This window comes from Glycine soja, chromosome 8 (genome assembly GCF_004193775.1).
Source record: "Glycine soja cultivar W05 chromosome 8, ASM419377v2, whole genome shotgun sequence".
NCBI classification, from domain to species: Eukaryota; Viridiplantae; Streptophyta; class Magnoliopsida; order Fabales; family Fabaceae; genus Glycine; species Glycine soja.
Window position 1 is genome coordinate 16,865,336 of NC_041009.1, and position 15,533 is coordinate 16,880,868.

General features: G+C 33.9%; 1 protein-coding gene across 1 annotated transcript; it reads left to right on the forward strand.

Moving 5' to 3' along the window:
- Positions 1-244: 244 nt before the first annotated feature.
- On the forward strand, positions 245-13,961 carry LOC114422423 (N-terminal acetyltransferase A complex auxiliary subunit NAA15-like). The gene is made up of 26 exons (XM_028388765.1): positions 245-431; positions 1,428-1,506; positions 1,723-1,805; positions 1,897-2,046; positions 3,070-3,185; positions 3,699-3,804; positions 4,690-4,761; positions 4,852-4,967; positions 5,747-5,879; positions 6,383-6,460; positions 6,546-6,599; positions 6,751-6,821; positions 7,137-7,191; positions 7,260-7,355; positions 7,545-7,673; positions 7,794-7,876; positions 7,964-8,194; positions 9,186-9,318; positions 9,399-9,506; positions 10,391-10,522; positions 10,627-10,683; positions 11,114-11,211; positions 11,348-11,406; positions 11,492-11,603; positions 12,653-12,753; positions 13,184-13,961. The coding sequence occupies exons 1-26, from the start codon at positions 381-383 to the stop codon at positions 13,384-13,386; spliced, it is 2,706 nt and encodes a 901-aa protein (XP_028244566.1). The 5' UTR covers positions 245-380; the 3' UTR covers positions 13,387-13,961.
- The last annotated feature ends 1,572 nt before the right edge of the window (positions 13,962-15,533 follow it).

Genomic DNA, 15,533 nt, shown 5'->3' on the forward strand with positions numbered 1-15,533 from the left:
TAAGATGTAAATTAAATTTAATTAGAAGATAATAATGACAATGTCTATACTTATTTTAAAATTTAAATTATAAATAAATTATTATGATAAAATTACTACCTCATGCAATAGTTATTTTAAAATTACATTAAAAGTGTTTTCGAATAAATATAAATATTTGTACACATTAGATTTTGGGTCTTGTGTGGTAGTAAATGGTAATTTGATGGTTAGACACAGTACATAAGCGCACACTTTCCTTGTAGGGTTGCCTCGCTTTGCTTTGCAGCTCACAAAACGCCACCAGGCTTTTCTCTTTCTCTTTCTCGTGACCCTATCATTTAATTTCATTTCATTCTCTTCCTATCGAATCTCTCTGCAACACTCACATCACAGCAGCAATGGGCGCTTCTCTGCCCCCCAAGGAGGCCAACCTCTTCAAGCTTATTGTCGTAAGCTTCGATTCGCTTTCTATTTTCCACCATTTCTCTTTTGCTTTTTATGCTTGCTTATCGTAGCTCCACGCAACTTTAATCACTACTGTGTGTCTGTGTCATGCCAACGCGATTGCTTCCCCATCTTAAAACCCTAGATTCTCTTCTCACGCTATCTTCGCTCACTGAGAATCTCAATCAAGGATAGTTAGGGATCTTCGGTTCAATTTTATTCTTCTAAACTTCTAATTTGTGATGTCTTCCGGGAATTCTTGATTTGGTACTATGGACTTTTAGCTTGCTGGCTTCACTGTGCTCTTTGTTTTCCGTAGGAGCTACTTTCTTTCGGTGCCGCAAATCTAGGACCAAAGGAAAATTGGGATATTCAGTTATTTTCCTTAATTGTTATTTGTAAGTTCTTACACGGAGTATCGGGTTTTCAGGGAATTAGGGCATTTCAGAGTTTAAGTTTATTGGCTTTGGCTTCTCTCCTGCGGCCATAGGAAGCAGGCAGTTCCAACTGATATTAGAATGACTGTGGATGTGGTTGTTTTTATCAAGGAGAATGTTGCATGGACACTGCATGCTATTCTACACCTAGGGACAGAGAGAGAGAGAGAGAGAAGTGTAGGTAGCATAGGTGATCTGGCTTGATAGGAAGAGAGATAGTGAATTGATAAGTGTTGATGGAGCATTTGTAAAATATTGGTGTCCATGCGTCGCCATTCAACTCTCTTTTATCACTGTGTGTGTGTGTGCATGCTACCAGACTTAATCATTTGGCCATGCTGTGAATAATAAAAACAATGAACTTTGGAAATAGTTATTGCATCTTTAAGGAGTTAGAACTGAAAAAAGACAAAAGTAGTTGAAGTTTGAATACATTTGACATTGTTCTTGTTCTTTGTAGTAGGTGGGAAATCCACTTATTTATGCAAGTGGAATAATCTTGTTTTTGGAGGTGGTGGGTAAATTTGATGTGGAGATTATGTGTCATTGTTTTTGTTTCTGCAGAAATCATATGAAACCAAACAATATAAAAAGGGTCTCAAAGCAGCTGATGCAATTTTGAAAAAATTTCCAGACCATGGAGGTATACTTTATTATTTTGGTGATTATTTTCTAAGTTTTTCCTTATGGCCAGGGGTCATCTTATTTCCCTTAATTGTTTAAGTAAGTCATGCAAGAAATGCAATGTTAGCCCCTCCCCCCTTCCCCATTTTCTATCTATTATTTCTTATTTGCAGCATATTTTATTTCTTTGGTCATAATTTTTATTTATGTGTCCGTTCCTGTTTCTTGATGATAGAAACTTTATCGATGAAGGGTTTGACATTAAATTGCATGGACCGTAAGTCTGAAGCATACGAACTTGTTCGGCAAGGATTAAAGGTTTGTTTGTTGTCTTTAATTTTACATCGTTTATCAATCTTACAATAGTTGTCTGTCAGATGATCCAGCTTTGATTTTTGTTCTGGTACAGAATGACCTTAAAAGTCATGTTTGCTGGCATGTTTATGGTCTCCTTTATCGGTCAGACAGAGAATACAGGGAGGCGATCAAGTGCTATCGAAATGCACTGAGAATTGATCCCGACAATATTGAAATTCTTCGTGACCTATCACTCCTACAGGTAGCATCTTAAATGCATTTGCCTTTAGTTGCTTCTCTATAATCAATAAATTTGACTTGGATGTTAGTCTTTGATTATGCTGGCATGTACTTAAGTTTGAAAATCATAATGTTAGTCTGTTTAACAACTGGAGGTGTTTTTTTATTTTTGTCTTCTATTTTCATTTCCTAGAGACCACTAATTTGCAAAATTTAGATTTTTTTTCTATTTTTATCGGCACATGTTAGTTTTTTGTTAGTAGAGGGAATGGAACTCGTGATCTTTCCCCTCTTCCCTTTAGAAATTATGTTGGGTTGGTGTAGTTTTTATTATAGTTACTAAGTTGTCACAGTTGTTTCAACTTCCAGTCCAGAATTTGAAATTTGAGAATGAAACTGTGAATTATTTGTTGTTTTTTTCGCATTTGGCCCATTCTGAGAAATGTTTCTTTTATGAAAACACAGCCAAAGAATGTTTTGAAGCCTGTTTTGTGTTTTACTGAAAATGATAACAGGAAATACACAAACCAAACATGCTTTTGATGTTCTTCTGTGGCCACTTCAAATTCAGCGTAGAGTACTTATGCTTAAACTAGAATTATTTATGACATTTGAACTTGGGCTGGATTAAGGGGAAAGGTGAATGAAAATCTCCTTCTGGTCTCCTTCCCTTCTGAATTTTGAAGTGCACAAAGAAAGGCCATATCATGGGAGGATGCCTTTTTTATTTAATAGTAGAGAGAAAAACTCCATAAACTGTTGCTGCAGATATCTGGCCATAACACTGATTTTCTGTCACTTGATTCAGTTGATTGCAATCTGCACATTTGATGAGTAGGATAGGTTTTGCTTAGAAGTCATATGAAACATGTGATCAAACAAGAAAGTTACAAAGAGATGGGTTACATCACTTACATGGAGATGATTTTAAATATATGGATGATGACATAAATTTGAAATTCTAATTTTAACTGACCTGAATATTGTCATGAAGATTTTTGTGATTTAATTTGTTTGACTCATTATGGTAACTCTTCACTCACAGGCACAAATGCGAGATTTGTCAGGCTTTGTCGAGACAAGACAACAACTTTTGACTTTGAAGCCAAATCATCGCATGAACTGGATTGGATTTTCTGTAGCCCATCATTTGAACTCTAAGTATGATTTGAATTTATATTGAATTATTTTCTCCCAAATGGTGACAGCCATGGGCCTCAAATCTTTTTATTTTGTTTGCCCCTATTGTACTTTTTTTAATATAATAATTGGCAGTTTTGGGGTTCTTTACAGCATGAGTTTGCTTATTTCAAGGTTATATAATGGCTCTAAGGTCCTAAGATGGTTTTTGGGGGGGGGGGTGACTCGGGGTGTGTGTGTGTGGTTCTTTGTATAAATAATGTTAGTGAATAACAAATAAAGGAATTTCTTAATGTAGAAAAATATTGTTGTGTTTGATTTGAGGAACTGATTGGAGAATTTTTGTTTCTTTGGGAACCAATTGCATCATATGTGTTCCCAAAAGGTCCTCCATTTCCTTTAGTTTCTGATCTCTATACCCTGAACCTTTGATTCAAGCATTACTCTTGTTTTGCTATTATAAATGAATGCTGTTGAAATCATAATTTCGTTCTTTTGTTTGTTTGTAATACCTACCTTTTGAATGTGTACCAGTGCATCCAAAGCAGTTGAAATTTTGGAAGCATATGAAGGGACTTTGGAAGAGGATCATCCTCCAGAAAATGAACGGTGTGAGCATGGGGAAATGCTTTTATACAAGGTTTTCCTCTGGCAGTGTGTTTGCTGCTGTTACTTTTTTTAATGCATGATGCTTATTCAGATATTTGGTGCTTCATGTAACTTTTACCGTAATTAGCTTTCTGTTTACATGAATATTTAAATTGGCTACTGTTTTTTGGTTTAAGTTTTAGACATCAAAATTTTGTTTATAACTAACTGCTAATATTTACTTCAAAACTGTATGAGAAAATCTTGTGACTTCAATGCCACGATTGACTGTTTATACATGTTGACCTTTTTCTCTGTCAAACCCAGTGGTTTGGATTTATGAATTTTGGGTTGTCAGACTGTCAATATAGTAAACTGGCCACCTGACTGGGTCAACCCTTGGTCCAAACAATGGCCTATTTAAAAATATGTCCAACAGATATGGTATTCACTGTCTAGTACAAGTCTTGGTATTGGTGACTTCTGTGAGGCATAATGGGCTGGAAAATGGCTTATTTGTGCACCAGTTATTTTATTCACATAACCTAAGCAGCAGGTGGAGTAAATGATAATACTCATTATTAATTCTCAGGTTGAACTCTGGGTGGTATTCATGGTACTTTGAAGCTTCTATCAATTAGATAAGATAAGACCCTTAGTAGGGTTGGTGTAACTGAATGTGTATTGGCTTTTTGTGATGCTCTTTAATAATTTATATGCTAATGATAGCTGGTATCCACTATGGCTTTATAAATCAATTGGATTTTTTTTGTCACTTTTATAGTTTGATATATGGTCAAATTACATTTGTTGAATACAATTCTCTTTGCTGTCAATTCTACTGTTGAATGTTCAAGAATATGAAATCTTAATATGGTTTGACTGCTGTTATTATTTTTCCCCGTGGTGTTTCTCTGCACTAAATATTATTGCCCAGATCTCATTGTTAGAGGAATGCGGGTTTCTTGAGAGAGCTCTGGAGGAGTTGCACAAAAAAGAATCTAAAATTGTAAGTATGTTTTAGTTTTATTAACCTGGGGAATTTGATAAATGTAACTAATACATGATGTATAACTTGATTCCGAATATGCCTTCCTAGGTTGATAAACTTGTATACAAAGAACAAGAGGTTTCACTTTTAGTAAAGCTTGGTCACCTAGAAGAAGGCGAAGCTTTGTACCAGGCATTACTTTCCATGAATCCTGATAATTATAGGTGATCTCTGTTGCCACTTATATTTTAGGTTTAAGTATCTCGATTGATTAGTCCTTTTCTGGTGTTTTTTTTTCTCTGATGTTGTTGTTGTTTTTTTTTGGCACCTTTCTTGGTTCTCAATAAAATTGTTCTATTCATAAAAGTTCCATTTTAATTATTCATTGTGTTTCAAATGGTAAGATTGAGATGAACACATGTATTCTATGGTTGTTCGATTATACTTTTGTCACTACTGTTGGCTTTTACTTCCCCACCATTTATCATATGACATGTAGACGATATATATTTTTGTTTATCTTGTCATAGCCTTTTATATTTATTGTTTTTGGTTCATATCTGCTGTGAATACTTCATTTAAAAAATATATTTCTTCTCTTATTATAGTAAGTTATTTGGAAGCCAATTTGTCTTTTGGGTTATAAAAGTTAATGGTATATTTTCATAAAAAAATTATGGGATAGTTTTTGTTGATGTTTTAAAAATCGGACCTGTCATTAAACCTGTGAAGGTACGGTGCAAAGTTAGATTAGGATAAGAAGTGCATGTCTTGTCCTAATTTTTAGAGAAATTGTTATATTTTTTTATTAGCCACCAGTGTAAATGGACGAGGGGATGATTTTGGTTCAGTTGCAGAATTGCTTTATTTTATTTTTAAAATTTGGCTCTATTTGGTTTGATACGCTGTCTACACTGTATTTTTGTGTATATGATATTAGTTTATTTTGCCTACTGTACTTGTAGAAACTGAATTTAAGCTCATGATTCGTGTTACTTTTCAGATATTATGAAGGTCTCCAAAAGTGTGTTGGATTATATTTAGAAGATGGCCAGTACTCTCCTGATCAAATAGATCGGTTAGATTCATTGTACAAAACACTTGTACAACAATATAAGTGGTCTTCTGCTGTTAAGGTAATGTTATGTATTGTTATTTTTTGGTAGTTATTTATACCTGTTATTTAATATCTTGCCTTCATGTATCACAATTATCATCTAACTAATATTTCTGGTATGTTATCTATGTAAAGATAATATATATCTGTGTCTTTGTATCACTTGTGAGTTGTGATTTTTTTCAGTACCTCCTTTCTCTGGTAATGGGTTTTTCCATTTCAAAACCCATTTCAATATTGCTTCGTTGCTATCCATTTTATTAGGAGGCAGGAATTTCATTGTTTATTGCTTTATAATAAATATTGAGAAAACTTGGATTGAATATCTATTAGCATAATAAGTGTGACCAGTGTTTAATGTTTTCTCCCTTCTATAACAATTTTATGAAATGCATGCCAATGAGAGAATCCTTGTTTTGGTGTTTCACGAGTATATTTCTTATCAACATGAGTGTCGTTGTTGGGATGCAGTTTTTTTATTTAAATGAGATTCATTCTTTATTTGATCTTCTTGTTTTCCAGAGAATACCACTAGATTTTCTACAAGGTGACAAATTTCGAGAAGCAGCAGACAATTATATTAGGCCTCTCCTAACCAAGGTTTACAAAGTTCCTTTTCTTATTGTATTATGCCTAGTTTAGTTGTTTCAGAATTGATTGGAATTTCTTTTGGTGTTGTTTCTAGGGAGTTCCATCTCTGTTCTCTGATCTATCATCTTTGTACAATCATCCTGGGAAGGTCAGTTTTGCCACATATATTTCTATTATTGAGAGTATGAGATTTCTTATGATCAATTTTTTCTGCCATTATTGTATATTATGAATTTATGATGCTGAACATTATTGATTATGTGGGTTTTTATTGTTTTCTTTTTCTTAAACTTGTCCAGGCAGACATTTTGGAACAACTTATTCTTGAGTTAGAGCGTTCAATTAGGATGTCTGGCCAATATCCTGGAAGGTAAATTATTTGTTACTCCATTCATGTGTTACAACATGAAAATGTTCATACAGTGCAGAATTGCAGATGTTATCTTGGAACTCTTCTCTCTTGGTTAGCTCTTGAATGAAGAGAAGAGAACTTCAAGACAAACACATCTGTCTGATAACTTCGCAGATCAGTAATTGAAATTTCATTGGAACAACCATAAGCAAATCACCAAAATGAAACCCTTAAAACATGAGAATCTATGAGGCCATGGCAAAGAACCTTATAATTGGTACTTAGGAATTCTTTTCTTGTGTTACATAGCTAACCGCTGTTTATCTTTTACAGGATGGACAAAGAACCTCCTTCAACTCTCATGTGGACTTTGTTTTTATTGGCTCAGGTTGGTAGCTATTATTTGATTTTTAGATTCATTATCCCCATTCACTAAGATGATTTGTACTGGTGCAGCATTATGACAGGCGAGGCCAATATGAAGTTGCTCTTTCTAAAATTGATGAAGCTATAGAACATACACCTACAGTCATTGATCTATATTCTGTTAAGGTTTGCTTAGAGTTATAAACACTTCTCTTCATTTCTTTCTGGTCCTTTTTTTTTGGAAAATTAAAGTTAGATAATTAAGTAACTTGTAGTCCAAGTTAGACTATGTGTGAAACTGACTTTGGAATTGCCGTGCTATCCTCAACAGTCTATAGCAAAATTTATAGATTGTTGCTTGTCTTTGTAAAACAGAGTCGGATACTGAAGCATGCTGGTGATTTGGTTGCTGCTGCTGCATTTGCAGATGAAGCTAGGTGTATGGATCTTGCCGATCGCTATGTTAATAGTGAATGTGTAAAGCGCATGTTGCAGGCTGATCAGGTTTTTGTCTAGCTTTGAATTATTATATTTGGTTGTTAACCACACGGGCATTGTAATTGGTGTGGTTTATCATTTTCATTTTCTGATTCTGCTATATTTATTTATTCCCTTGATACCAAGGTGGCTTTGGCTGAAAAAACTGCTGTATTGTTCACAAAAGATGGGGATCAACACAATAACCTTCATGACATGCAGTGCATGTGGTTGGTATATAATGATATTTTAATATTTTGCACATCAAACGAATATTGTGGTTTAATTTCTTAACATGTCACATCTACCTTTGGAAGGTATGAGCTTGCCTCAGGTGAAAGCTATTTCCGTCAAGGTGATCTTGGACGGGCACTCAAGAAATTTTTAGCAGTGGAGAAGCATTATGCTGATATTACTGAGGACCAATTTGATTTTCATTCATACTGCTTACGGAAAATGACTTTGTGTACTTATGTGGAAATGCTTAAATTTCAAGACCAATTGCACTCACATGCATATTTTCATAAAGCAGCAGCTGGTGCTATCAGGTGTATATCATGTCTTTTGTTAGTATTCTTCATAGTTGTCAGAACTGGTCCGGACCGGTTCAATTGGGAACAGGACTGGTGATCGGTCCGGTCACTCTAAAAAAGCAAATGATTTCAGACCCAGTGAGAACTGGCCAAGAACCGGTCAAATAAAAACCGGTTAGAACCGGTACTTTCCAAAAAAAAATAAAAAATTGAATGTATAATATTTTAAAGATAAATAAAACACATTTAATAAATATTATAAATAGATATAAATAATTTTATCTAATATTATTAGTTTTTTTCTTATAAAACATATAATTTACTAATTTATATTTTTTTATATCTTGATATTTTTAATTTTGTATTGTGTTAATTTGTCTTTTTTTATTCTAAACATAAACTTATTATTGTTAATGGACTTTATTGATTTTTTTTACGGTTACTTTGTTGTATTTTATTGAAGTTTAAACTTAAGTATTATATTATTATATATTTGATTAGACTTTTATGTATATTTTGAATGTTAAGAACTTGTAAAATTATGTTTTATTTTAGTTTTTAATGTTACAAAGTTATGTGATATTATATTTATTTTGAATTAATTATAAACTAGTTAATTATTATTGTTTTATTAATATTGGTTCAACAATGGTTCAACCACGGTTGAACCATTGAACTTTGACTGGTTCGATGACCGGTCCGGTTTTAAAAGCATTGGTATTCTGCAATACTGGTTATACCCGTTAGTGTTGTGTGGTAGCTTGATTAACTGGGTTATGGGAGTTAAAAGCTCTTCAATCATACATACGAGGTACAATGTGCATTGGAAACTGAACTTGTGATTGCTTTTTAAACGTTTTTCTTGATATACTTCAAGTTTGTTGTGGGTTTATAAGTTTGATTGGTTTTATGTCCTAAATGCCTTAGTTAATACTAGTAAAGCAATGTACTTCTGAGTTCTGATTTTGTGTTTATGATCTCATGAATGTAACACTTTGAGCTGCAGAGGCTATATTAAGTTGCATGATTCTCCCCCAAAGTCTACAGCAGAGGAAGATGATAATATGTCAAAGTTGCTTCCTTCTCAGAAGAAGAAAATGAGACAAAAGCAGAGAAAGGCAGAAGCAAGAGCCAAAAAGGTATTGTAGTCAATTTCTATAGCTTTTGTGGAACTGCCTGTTGGAAAGGCATTCACCCTATTGTTTAATTTTGTTTTTAGGAGGCAGAAGAGAAGAATGAAGAGTCAAGTGCCAGTGGGGTATCAAAGTCTGGGAAGCGGCACATAAAACCTGTTGACCCTGATCCAAACGGAGAGAAGTTGTTGCAGGTTCAAATTTAATGCATTTCATTTCCTATTAGAATAAATAAAATATCCAATATCTTGATTATATCTTTAGAGTAATATAGAGTTTATTAAGATGATCGCTTAGCATTGGTTTCATATTTCCTTACATTTCATGATTTGTTTCCTTATTTAGATCTAGTGTTTAGTATAAAGGGTAATGCTTTATGTTTTTTTATCACTTTGTAATACATCTTATCTTATGAAGCAAGATATCTCTATTTAGTATCTGTATTCTCCTTTCCCTCTCTCTTGGCCCAAAACAATATAATTTCAACTGTGTCCGTTGGGATTCTTATTTGGCTGTTTTAAAATTTCATTCACTGCTCAAAATAAAACTTTTCTCCATGAGCTCATGTAGAAGATGAGCAACTATAGTTTATCCCTCTGGATTGTTACCATGCATTTTGGGTTTTGGTAGAAAAACTGTAACTATCTAATCATCACAGGATGTTATAATGGCATTATTATGTGTGAAGTGAGAGACCAATAGTATGGGAAGTAAGAATGAAAGGGTTTTAGAAATACACAATACAAATAACATAATTCAGGAGGATGGAGTTGCAAAGCCCCTTGCATTGCTTGTGCTATATATAGATGGATGGTTAGATAGGGTTTAGAGTGTTCCTCTGTAATTTTTTTTTCAAATAACATTTTCTTCAATTAAAAATAAAAAATCTATGGACTTTGACCTGTTAAAATGTTATAATACAATAGTCTATGTGCATGACATATTTAAAAGCTGTTAAAATCAGTATAATGCATAACAGTGTCAGGTTTATCAAACTCGCTAATTTGAATGCCAAAATGTTTCTACACAAATTCATTTTTGAAATTCACCTTTTTCTTGTGTGTTTTCCCCTATTTAGGTTGAAGATCCACTGTCAGAAGCTACTAAATACTTGAAGTTGCTGCAGAAGAATTCCCCTGATTCATTGGAGACGCACTTGCTCTCTTTTGAATTATATACAAGGAAACAAAAGATTTTGCTTGCCTTGCAGGTGTGAGGAGCCCAGCTGGCATCATTTTGTTTGCTTTTAAGTAACTACACATTTTAAACTATAATGCCAATTAAACGTGTTCTGTTCTGTCTTTGGAGTTGTAGGCTGTAAAGCAGTTACTGAGATTGGATGCTGAACACCCTGATTCTCATCGTTGTTTGGTATGGTGTCTCTTTTGAAGAATACATTAGTTCCATGTTATTGGGATTAGAAAATTTACTATTGTAATATTTTTCATATCAAAATCAAAATAATAATACAAGTTGATCTCATCATTGCCGCAAAGTCATCTTTTTAATATAACAGTAGTAGGGACAATAATAATAATGCTAATAAAAATGGTATTTATAATTGCTATACTTTAATCTTTTCCTCTTTATCATGGATTACGTGAAAAGCATATGGCACATAGGCAATTGAAAGAAAATTTACCATTGGATTTGGAACCGGCTACTCCTAGTCTGTTTCTGAATTTCTTTATTCTCATTTTCCACTTTATTCTTGTGATTTCTTCTTTCCTCCATCGAACACATGTACACAAAAGGAGGAAAAACATTTCTGTTGGGATTTATTTTGGTCCATATGTTGCAGATTAAATTCTTCCATAAAGTGGGATCCATGAATGCTTCTGTGACTGACAGTGAGAAACTGATTTGGAGTGTCTTAGAGGCTGAGCGCCCAACTATTAGGTTCTTAATTCAGCTGTTTTTATTTCTTTTTTCCCCTTTTGTTCTCTTGGAGACTGGTATCTACAATTCTTTTATTCATTTTATGATTATCATTTTATTTTAACTTTATCTGTTTTTTTTTAAATATTTTTTGCAGTCAGCTGCATGAGAAATCCCTGTTTGAGGCAAACAACTCATTCCTTGAAAAACATAAAGGTCAAAGTGAACCTTATCATCAATACAGCAATGCATATCTTTCAAGCTTCTTTATGGAGATTTCTTAATTTGTTTCTGTTTGCAGATTCTTTGATGCATAGAGCAGCTTTTGCAGAAATATTGCATATTTTGGATTCAAACAGAAAGTCTGAGGCTGTTAAGTTCATTGAAGAGTCAACAAATAACATTGTGCCCAGGTAATGATTTACAACATTTTAAGCATGATGCTATTTAAGTATGTTCAACACATTCTTGTTTATTGCTCTGTTTAAAAAAGTCAGTTTTTCCCCTCTGTAAAAGCTACTCGACAAGTGTATTTTTTTTCTTTTCTTTTATAATTTTTTTTTAAGAATTCTTCAAAAAACTTGTTTTGAACATCATCTCCTTTTAAGAAGAGACACCTCATAATGCTGGCCCAAACAGTACCTTAATGTGTTTCTGACACATGCATATGCTGTCATGTCTGTTATGTATTGGATTAAGAAAGCATTTTCTAATAGATCCCGCATCATAGTAGACTTTGATATGAGAAACCTTGCTGGAATTTGTCATCTCACCCCACCTTTTTTTGGGGGGGGGGGGGGGGGGGGGGTGCTTGTGGTCTTGCTGACCTTATTATTAGTATTGAGAGGACTTAGGCTGATTGGTTTAGAGAAGGAGTAATTAATGGCAGAGTGAGAATATGGGAAATATAAAAGTGATGTATACTCTTGTACATTTCTCTTATAAAATATCGAGTATGAGCCACCCATTTGCTCAGATAGAGTTTTTAGATTGTGAGGGTGACATTTACCATCTTTTTTTTTTTTTTTTGTGGATGAAGATGAATTGGTTTCTTCCTGAAGTGCTAAATGGTGTTTCTGTAAAAGACAGTCCCTTGCCTTGTTTCTAATTTTAGGTTTTAAAAGGTGGTTAAATGTTTTTTCTTGTTTCCAGAGATGGAAACAAGAGCCAAGATGCAAAGACATACTAGATCAAATAAACGGTAGCAGATTATCTACAAAGCAGTGTAAAAAATCTTTAAAATGAGGATGTTAAAAAGTGACATTTCTTTTTTCTTTTCAAGAAGTGTGTGTAGAGGTGCTTATTTATGTATCTTGTCCTATGATGCCTGGAATGATGTGTCATGTTTGTTTCTGTATGTGATTTATAATCTTAATCTCTTTGTTTCTTTTCTAGATTCATTTTTGGCTTTCAAATCTCAGTGATGGCATTAATGAATCTTTCAATGAATATCTTATGCTAGAAATGGAGCACTTGGACCAATCAGGGAATGGAATCTTAAAGACTGTATTGCAGTTCACAAGCTTCTTGGAACAGTTCTTGCTGATCAGGATGCTGCATTGAGTAAGTATAACCAGGGACTTTTGGGTTGCCTGACTAGTTTTTCTGTTGGTTGGCCATAAGTTTATTTGCCTCTTGAAGATTAAATAATTATTAATTGCTCTGAAGTAGACATGATTTTCTCTTAGAAAATGGGTTAAAGGAGATGAAAATTGTTTGGTAAAACATTTAGTTATGTTAATCTTTTGCCACTATTCTGGGATGGGGTAAATGGCCTTTAAAACTATTCTGCTGAGATGGGATCAATGTTCTTCAAAATTTATAAAGTTTCAGCTTTCTTTTATTCTAAATTAGGAAACTTTGGTGCCTAAATTTCTTAAATCCTTGCCTAATTCTATGTGTGCTGTTCTTGGTTTATTTTTCATTCCGATTTCTTATTTTTATTTAATTTTTTGTAATAGTGCATCATGAGATTAATTCTATATTCTTGCAGGATGGAAGGTGCGTTGTGCAGAGTACTTCCCATATTCTACATACTTTGAGGGATGCCACAGCTCTGCCTCTCCCAACTCGGCCTTCAATCAGTTACGTAAGAACTCTGAAAATGAGAGTCCTAACCATTCAGTGGGTGGTCAAAATGTGGGCTCCATCACATCAAACGGGAAACTAGAGGCATTTAAAGATCTCACTATCTAATCAAGTCGAAATACACATCCATGAGGCTAAATATATATGCGTGTTACCCAGCTTGGATGCTTGCAAAACCAAACGGCGTTTGACACTTCCAGAAACGACTGTGTTGCAATTTGCAGCAACAACGGTCACAGTTTTGGTGCGGGTTATGGCAAATTCTACACGTTATTCCGATGTATTTTCTTTGCATGATTTCCCCCCCCCCCCCCCCCCCCCCCCCAGCTGTGAAATTTATTTGGTTTGCAAATGTGTATAATTTTACCTCAATTATGTCTTAGGATTGACTTTTTCAATTTGTTCACCCCTTTTTTTCTGGGAGGTGGTAGACCGGAGCTGCATGGTCTTTGTACCGTTGTCTTAGATTTTCATTTTGGTCGTTGGGAGAGTTACATAATTTTTGTTTTCTGGTCCTGTATCCAGTCAACATACATCTAGGAGAGCATGTTGTATCTTTCCTATTTTATTGGCTTATTCATCATGTATAAACATTATGTGAAAATTTTGCTACTGGATGCCAAAATGACATGTAATTTTGGATGAATTCAGTAAAAAAAATGGAGGTTAATATTGCTGTTGAATTGTGGGCATCATTCATCGGCTGTGGTTATGGTGGAAAAGTTGAAGATGTCTTCTTCACTGTGGGCAACATTTTGTGACTAGGATTTATTAATATTCAATTTCAATTGAATGGCTGGGGGTCCTTGCAAGTAAACCGACTAGGAAGGTTACATTCCCATTGATTTAAAACAAAATGCTAAGAATACAAAAAAAAATGTTATTTTTTCAAACAAAAAAATGCTGTTCTACGTAGATTTTCAAAATATTTTGCTAATCAGAATAGATTGCGAGTTCATGGGTGTAGCAAACATCGGATCCAGTATTCCATTTTTCCGTTTGCATTCTTTACATTGGTTACTGTGTATCGGCATTTTTTCTAGCTGGTTCGGATTGGTGGGGGATAAAACTTCGTACCCCATTGTCCAGAGGCTCTTCGCTATGCGAAGGTATGGGGGGAGGGATTGGTGGGGGATGATATTGAAAAATCATAGTAGCATTAAACCTCCATGATTTTTCATCGTGATTCACTACCATCAGAAAACGATTTCCTAATTGAGGTAACTAATTAAAGTTGTTACTTGGCTGAGTATGGTATCATATGATAATATTTTTCAAATGCGGATATAGAGATGCTATTATAATACTATTTGGACCTTACCCATTGTCATCCTAGTAGGGGAAGGGGAAAAGGAGGTGTAGGAGTGTTTACGGGTACGGGTCACATGGAACCCGAATTGATCAAAATTAATCCGAATAGTTTGGTTTGAGTAATTTATGTATTAGGGTCAAAACCAAGTTGAACCAATCAAAATTGTTCATGTACAGGTTGGATCATGGGATTAGATTTATAGATCCGATTAAAATCGAACCGAACCGATCAAATTTTTTTAGAGTTGTTTGGTCTGACGTTAAATACTACTAATGTTGAAACTCTAAGTGTTGAGATTATTAGTGTTGGAACTTCGTACATTGTTATTTGTTTCATTTTTTTATTTATATTTATTTTTTTTATAATGTTTATAATATTAATGGATCATATTTTGTTCATTTGTTTCAGCAAATCTGGTTGTAGCAAAGCTTATTGCAATAAATTAGTTTATAGAAAATAATTGTGATTTAGACTATTATAATAAATCTCGTTGAAAAATATTTTATTTTAATTTGTATTAGTCTATTTTAGAATATTATGTTGATGATATTAAATGATTCAATTTTATTACTTTCAGATATTTGATAATATTATATTAATTGTATTGGATATTTGGATGAATCATGATATAAAATAGTAGTTCTAAGAAAAAAATATTAAATTTAGATGGATAACTCATGGTCCCAGACTGAATCAAATCATTTATGAATAAGTTGGGTCCTGAATTTGACCAAAATCTACCCAAACCGGCCCGCAAATACCCCTAGGGAGTTTTAAAGGGGGATAGAATAGGAATTTTAAAAAAGTAGGAGGTAAAATAATGAAAAAGTGGGTGGGGGTTGAGAAAGATTATGGCCTGAATTGTTTTCATTTGGGGTGAGCAGGACCCGATCCACCCTTTAAGGGTCTAAGGTTGAGTATAGGTTTGGGTTTTACTTTGAAT